Source organism: Chenopodium album, chromosome 7 (assembly GCF_948465745.1).
Source record: "Chenopodium album chromosome 7, dcCheAlbu1.1, whole genome shotgun sequence".
In the NCBI taxonomy this organism is placed as follows: domain Eukaryota; kingdom Viridiplantae; phylum Streptophyta; class Magnoliopsida; order Caryophyllales; family Amaranthaceae; genus Chenopodium; species Chenopodium album.
The window spans coordinates 62,326,584-62,333,990 of record NC_137840.1 but is presented as its reverse complement, the minus strand read 5'-3'; the positions used below and the strand labels follow the sequence as shown (position 1 = coordinate 62,333,990).

The 7,407-nt window shown below is 34.7% G+C and overlaps 1 protein-coding gene across 2 annotated transcripts; it reads left to right on the top strand.

Annotated features, from left to right (window-relative positions):
- The first annotated feature begins 1,671 nt into the window (after positions 1–1,671).
- Positions 1,672–6,930, top strand: LOC145638045 (uncharacterized). 2 transcript variants are annotated; one of them, XM_081689017.1, is made up of 6 exons: positions 1,672–2,006; positions 3,114–3,166; positions 3,254–3,490; positions 3,579–3,863; positions 5,452–5,902; positions 6,785–6,930. In XM_081689017.1, the coding sequence occupies exons 4-5, from the start codon at positions 3,741–3,743 to the stop codon at positions 5,878–5,880; spliced, it is 552 nt and encodes a 183-aa protein (XP_081545143.1). In that variant the 5' UTR covers positions 1,672–2,006; positions 3,114–3,166; positions 3,254–3,490; positions 3,579–3,740; the 3' UTR covers positions 5,881–5,902; positions 6,785–6,930. The 2 variants fall into 2 exon arrangements, with proteins under 2 accessions (XP_081545143.1, XP_081545144.1); XM_081689018.1 differs by lacking the exon at positions 3,114–3,166.
- Positions 6,931–7,407: the final 477 nt, after the last annotated feature.

The following is a 7,407-nucleotide window of genomic DNA, read 5'->3' as shown; positions in this document are numbered from 1 at the left end:
CCCTTATGATAGTTCTAATTCTGTACAAGTAGACAACCTGCAGGGCTCCAGTGACTATAGTTCTCGGCGTAGATCTATGGAGATTAATCTCTCATCCAAACATATGTTGGGATTTGTGATGGGAGCAATCATTAATAAGGCAGCGGGTGATGAGGTCAAGGCTGAGCTCTAAAACACATACGATGATATGGTAATTACCTGGATCACTAACAATGTTTCTTCTACTGTTAAGAAATCTATCATGATCATGACATCTATTAGAGAAATCTGGTTGAATCTTGAAAAACAATTTTCATTGACTAATGGATCTAGAAAATACAAGTTCAGCAAATAACTATTTGAAACTAAACAAGATAATTATACTTGTATAAGAGCTATTTAGGAGGAATTGGATTATATGAATATGCTTCTAGTTGTCAATGAACCTAGTGTTGATGTTCTAAATTGTTTAAATTAAGAACACCAAAGACTTGGGTTTGTTTATGAAATGTATTGGATTGAATATGGATTTAATGAGAACTCTAAAGATTAAAATACTCAACCTGACCAATAATGGCGGTGAAAGGTTATTCATCATCAGGGTTTGGTTCGGGGGAGACATTTTTAGGTGTCTACAGTGACTAATCCTTAAACAAAAAAACATGTTTTTAATCCAGAAGGCAATGCAAATTTAGAAAATAATGTGCACAAAGAGATATATGGTGAGAGAAGAATAGACTCTCAAGATGGATTGGGGGTTGTCACAAGTGCGAAGTATAATGTGGGGTTATTTGTTCATAATAAAGGTGGTAGTCGAAATACAGGGGGGGGATTGAAGGAATTATGTCTTTGTCATGTGCAATTACTAGATATATGAATAGATCAAATTATGGAGATAACTAAGTTCGTACATTTGGGTCGTCGTTATATCATAGCTAGAGGTACTAACAATCTTTGGACTAGTAAAATAGGTCAAAGCCCACTTGGACGGATCCTATAAGGTCACACAAAGAGCCTAGATCGAGCACGAGAGGACGAGGCCCATGATGGGCTTCATCCCCTATAGTGGCCAGCCACATGTAGAGGATTGGAGTGTTTTGGGCTTCCTAACCTAGTCTAATTATAATGTGATTATATATAGACTAGTTTCCTAGGGTTTGCATGACAATATAATTCAATTGATTAATAAGATAAAAAACCGGAGTTAGAAAACACAAGACCAAACCCCTTCAAGCTTCCCTCTCTCTCACGACTCTCTCTCCTCCCTCCACTAGTGGAAAAAAGTCTATTTGTAACGGCTTAATCGTAACGGGCATGTTGTTGCCCGTTACAATAACATCATTCGTAACGGGCAATATTAAGGTTCGTTACAAAAAAATTTCAATCCGCGTAAAAAATGAGTATTTGTAATGGGCGGTAAGGTGTCCATTACAAATAAATACTTATTCGTAACGGGCACCTTTCTGCCCGTTACGAATAAATTTTTATTTGTAACGGACAATTACTGACAGTTACAAATACTAAGTTATTCGTAACGGACATTTTCTGTCCGTTACAAAAAGTAAAGTCAACACGAGATTGACCAACTTATTTGTAACTGACTTAAATTGTCCGTTACGATTAAATGTTCAAAATTAATAACCCTCAAAACTTAACCCTAAAAACTTTTCAATCCCCTTTTTTCATTTTCCCTCCCTCATACTCGATCTGTTGTTCCCCATTATTGAAGCGCAATCTCATCTTCTTGAAGCTCCTTCGCCGGTCCTTTGTTTCTCCGTCGCCGGTCCTCTGTTTCTCCGTCGTCGGGCCTCGTCTCTTCTCCCTTTCTCCTTGCAAGCTCCGGTGGTCGCCTCTTTTTCTTCGTCCCTTCTCCATCCCTTTCTCCCTTGCGAGCTCCGGTCGTTTGCTCCTCGCAATTTCCGTCGTTTGCTCCGGTGGTTTTCTCAGTTCGTTTTCTCAGGTGGTTTTCTCCAGTCGTTTTCTCCGGTCTCCTTTGCAAGCTCTCTTCTCGAAACTCAAGAATCCAGGTATTTTTTTTTCTTTTTTCTTTTTTGAATTTGAATTTGAATTTGTGCTTGAGTTTTTTTATTTTGTTTGTTATGAATTTGAGTGGATTTTTGGATAATTGATGTTGATTTTAGAAGTGGGGAGCCGAGTTGATACTATGAAGTGGGAAAGTTGGAATTCTTAATTTTATATATTTGGTTGTGAATTATTGTATAATAATGAATAAAGAAAGGGTTAATTTGTTTAAGGTTGTTGATTATTGAAATTATCAAGTTGATGAAATTTTTTGTTTATTATATAGTATAGCAGGTGATGATTGTTGTGAGCTGTATTTGAGGATCACCTGGGTTTTATTGTGACGTTGCAATGATTATATATGTCTTCGGATTCTCGTATTTGAGGTTCAATTGGGTTTTATTGTGATCTTGCAATGATCGGCATCGAATCGATGTTGTTTATGGCTAGCTGGGCAATGCTTAGGAACATAATTATTGTTTCTTACGGAGTAAAATCTTTTGGGATTTTAGCATCTGCTATATGACTATATCGTCGTAAAGATTTGAGGATATAGTGAGTTTGTAGGTAGCCATAGTTTAATGAAAGGGATTTAGGTTACTTGTCTCCTTTTTTTCATTCTAGTTGAATTATAAAAAAAATGCTTCTTTTGTAGAAAATAATTTTCTCATTGTATGGTAAATGAAAGCCTGCGAACGGCTTGGGATTCTTTTCTTACAAACAATTTTGAGGCTTCGGGCAATTTTTCTCCTTTTTTTTGCTATTGGATTGATGTACCAAAGATGAGAGCTATAACTGCTTGATATTTATGTGACGAATTCCTAAGAATTAGAGGTAGAGGTGAATATTTTTCTCGCATTTGGAAATTTTGAAGTATGTTTTACTTTATATAGATACTTTTAGTGTATAGTTTCATGGTTGGTCTATTTTATTGTATGTGCATAATTTATTTGCATCAAATATCAAATTTTCTTTGTTAGGTAAATAACTCATGTTTATGTGTTTGGTTACTTTTATTTGACATGATTGATCTTGAATGTGTTAATATTTAAACTCATGTTTATGGGAAGCAAATTGGTAATTGTGCTCAAAGAGTTAACATTAATGTGAAGGGATATTCGAAGTATGATAAAGTTCAAAAGCAAAACTTGTGGAGGAGGGTAAGGTAATTACGATATAAATATGGTTTATTACTCTAAATTTAACGATACTTATAATTAATTATGAATATTAACATTCTCTAATTTTGTAGCGGAAGTTCCACATTGATGATCCCAAGGGTAGTAAAGAGAAGAAGTTCCACGAAGCTGTTGGTGCTAGATTTAGGAAGCACAAGTCTTGGTTAGTTTCATGATTCATTACTAAGGAAACTGCACCTCCGCCTGACTCACCAAGTGCAAACATTAAGCCCTGGGAGCTTTATGAAGGTTACATCACAGAAGAGCAATGGAAAGAGTTTGAGACATATTGCAATACAGATGAATTTAAGGTGTGTAAGATATTATGAAAGTATTTTTCACATATATACTTTATTTCAACTACAATACTACTTATAATAGCTTTCCATTTTGTAATAGGCTCTGAGTGAAAAAGGCAAGGAAAATGCAAAGAATAATAAGCATCGCCACCATCTAGGCTCCAAGAGTTATGAGAAGGCTCGAGTTGATTGAAGTAAGACCAATAGAATTCCAGCAGAATCTTCAACCTCAAGCACCATAGAGTCCACGACAAGCTGTGTAATGAGTGAAAAGCTTAAAAATCGGTCTCTTTATTGGATTTTGGCCCGTCAAACTCGTAATGCAGATGGATCGTGGGCTATAGATCCGAAGAATGCCAAAACCCAACAAATAGCCAATGCTATTGTAAGTGTTGTTCTAAGTAACCAAGTATAGTTTTTTTTTTTCAGTTACTTGTTTATATTTTTGAGCTGATCAGTGATCAGACCTTTTCTGTTTATTGCTCATTTCCTGCATTGTTAAATGGGAGGCCTTTTCTGTTTATTGCTCATTTCCTGCGTCCTGCGTTGTTTAATGGGATTTGCTAAAATTGAGGCCTTTTCCGATCAGTTTCGATCTGTTCTGATCCGTTCCGATCAGTTCTGAAATTACAGTTCTGATCAGTTCCGATCAGTTCTGAAATTACAGTTTTGATCAGTTCCGGTTAGTTATGATCCGTTCCGATAATTCTGAAATTTCAGTTCTGATCAGTTCCGATCAGTTCTGATCATATATGAAATTTCAGTTCTAATCAGTTCTGAAATTTCAGTTATGATCAGTTCTGAACAGTTCTGATCAGTTTTGAAATTTCAGTTGCTTGCTTAGTTGTTGTTAACCATGCATACAGAAAAAGGCAAGGACCTGTGGATTTGTGATGGTGTTAATACTTAGTATGTCATTTAGCTGGAAGGGTAAATGGGTGATGGAGAACTTCTGACTGTAAGGGTAATGAGCGAGCTAGTTCTGTTATTTAGATGCTTACCTCTGTTTTAAATTTTGCTTTTCATCAGAAGTGCTGTGCTGAACTCCTGATGATATTAAATAATTAAGATAGCTAAGAGAATTTGTCCTTGCCTTTTTATGTATGCATGGTTAAGTAATTTATGCAATTAAGATAGCCTTGATTGTTGTTGCTTGCTTAGTTGTTGTTGTGACCGTTGTGACCCCTTCACCATCTCAATTAGTTGATGAAGGCCTTATCAACCAATTTTCCAATTGTTGAACATAATGGGGGTACATATTATCTAAATTTCTTTACTTGCATGAATTATCATATGGGCTATTGGCAGTAGAAGATTGAGCGCAAAGTTGCCTTAATGATAAACAGAAATAGGTTACAAACTAAAAGTTGTAAGAAGGTCCTTTATAAGCACTTTACTGTACAAGCTATTGCATTTTTAAACAGGCCCACGGTGTAATTGATTTCCATTTCCATGTGCACAATTTTGTTTATGTTTTCATATTATACAGATTGCGCTTGTACTTGACTGTATTATACTCTCATATTGGTGTTGTACATTGAGATTATTATATAATAATTTCTATCCCCTACTTTCTGTCATGGCTCTTGTTTGCACTCTTCTTCTTTGTTTCTCCTTATTTGTTTACTTACTTCTACTATATTCTCTGTTTTCCCTATGTTCCCCTCTGTCCCTAATCTGAATGTGGCTCACCATGTCGTAGTAGTGGTAAGTATATGTCTTTGTGCAAATAATCAAGTCCAGCAATCATGTCATAAGCTCTTCTGAAATTTCAGTTCCGATCAGTTTTGATAAGTTCTGATCAGTTTTGAAATTTCAGTTCCGATCAGTTCTGATCAGTTCCGATCAATTCCGATCAGTTATGTTCACTTCTATGCTATATATGCTGTAGGCTACAAGTCTATTTATGCATATCATTTTTTTTCAATTCAGGTTCTTGTTCTGCCATATCTTATATATGTTTTTTTTAATAGTTGGAAAACTTGCAAAAGAATGATGAAGGAAACAATTCAAGTGATGGTATTGGTATGGATGCCCTCGACAAGGCTTTAGGAAAAAGGGATCACCGCGGGCATGTAAAAGCACTAGGAAGGTGTGGGGTTGGAGTTAGTCACACACAAGTATTTGGGAAGGGATATAAAAAGGGTAAATCATCCGGCCAAGGTGGATGCTCATTAGAAGAGTTAGAATCAATGAAAGCTACCTTAACTCAAGAATTTGAGGCGAGGCTAGAAGAAATGGTTGAAGAGAAGCTTCAAGAGAGGATTGAAGAGAGGATCGAAGAGAGGTTGGAACAACGGGTGGCAATGGAGGTGAAAGCTTATCTCGCCAATTTACTACCACAGATGACCGGTGACGTGGAGGCATTTCAAGGAATGCAAGTGATGACGAACATGGAGTAAATGGCTCTATACGCTCCTAGAAGTGAGTAAATGGTCACTTTTCATTGATTTCAATTCATAGAAACCAAAATATAAGGTAATTAAGGATGTTATGTGTTTTATTGTGTTAATTTGAACAAATACTTGAAAGATAGGAAAGGTAGAAGTCCTTTAGACAATTTTGAAGCATTTTTGGCTCTATACGCTCCCAAGAGTGAGATAATGGTCAATTTTCATTGATTTCAATTCATAAAAACCAAAATATAAGGTAATTAAGGATGTTTAGTATTATATTGTATTAATTTGAACCAATACATGAAAGATGGGAAAGGTAGAAGTCCCTTAGGCAATTTTGAAGCCTTTTTGGCTCTATGCGCTCCTAGAAGTGAGTAAATGGTCACTTTTCATTGATTTCAATTCATAGAAACCAAAATATAAGGTAATTAAGGATGTTTAGTATTATATTGTGTTAATTTGAACAAATATTTGAAATATGGGAAAGGTAGAAGTCCCTTAGGCAATTTTGAAGCGTTTTTGGCTCTATACGCTCCCAAGAGTGAGATAGTGGTCAATTTTCATTGATTTCAATTCATAGAAACCAAAAAATAAGGTAATTAAGGATGTTATGTGTTATATTGTGTTAATTTGAACCAATACTTGAAAGATGGGAAAGATAGAAGTCCCTTAGCGCAATTTTAAAGCCTTTTTGGCTCTATACGCTCCCAAAAGTGAGTAAATGTTCACTTTTTATTGATTTAACTCATAGAAATCAAAATATAAGTCAATTAAGGATGTTATGTGTTTTGTTTCTATATTATGAGTTTTATTTCTATAATTTGGTTCATCACATTTATTCTAATGATTGTTTTTATTATGGATTGTTTTTATTTTGTAACCTCTTTCATATGTTTTTTTTTTCAATAAGATTTTTGTCCAAGGACCGCCCCGTATGATGTTGACGAGTTGAATGTGGTTCGAGAACAATGGGAGCAATACTTTAGAAGTAAATATTTATTGAATGCATAACTATTAGCTTAGCTAGAACAACGTAATATTTTTAGTGTTGTTGTATATGTTGGATAAATTTATACAAGTTTTTATTTGTAATGTGTTACTACATTTTTTATATTACGTCGTATTAATTTTTACGAAAGATTGTTCGGTATAATTGCTTATTTACAGGAACATGTTTATTATAATAGGTTTTAATTAATATATATTAATTATATATAAATACATGCTGTCGAAATTAAATAAAATGAAAATTTAATTTAATAAATATTTGTAACGGACAACAGAATTGTCAGTTACAAATAACCAGTTATTCGTAACGGGCATTTTTGTTGCCCGTTACAAATAAGTGTTAAATTATATACAATAAAACTTTATTCGTAACAGACATTTAAGATGTCAGTTACGAATAATCACTAATTCGTAACGGGCGTTTTAGGTGCCCGTTACGAATAAGGACTTATTTTAATACAAAAAAGGATTTATTCGTAACTGACATTTCAGATGTCCGTTATGAATAACCCCTTATTCGTAACT

Coding starts and splice junctions, on each gene's coding strand:
- LOC145638045 (XM_081689018.1), top strand. CDS start 3,741: ATGAGTGAAAAGCTTAAAAATCGGTCTCTTTATTGGATTTTGGCCCGT. Junction 3,864..5,451: donor AACAAATAGCCAATGCTATT/GTAAGTGTTGTT, acceptor TTTTTTTAATAG/TTGGAAAACTTGCAAAAGAA.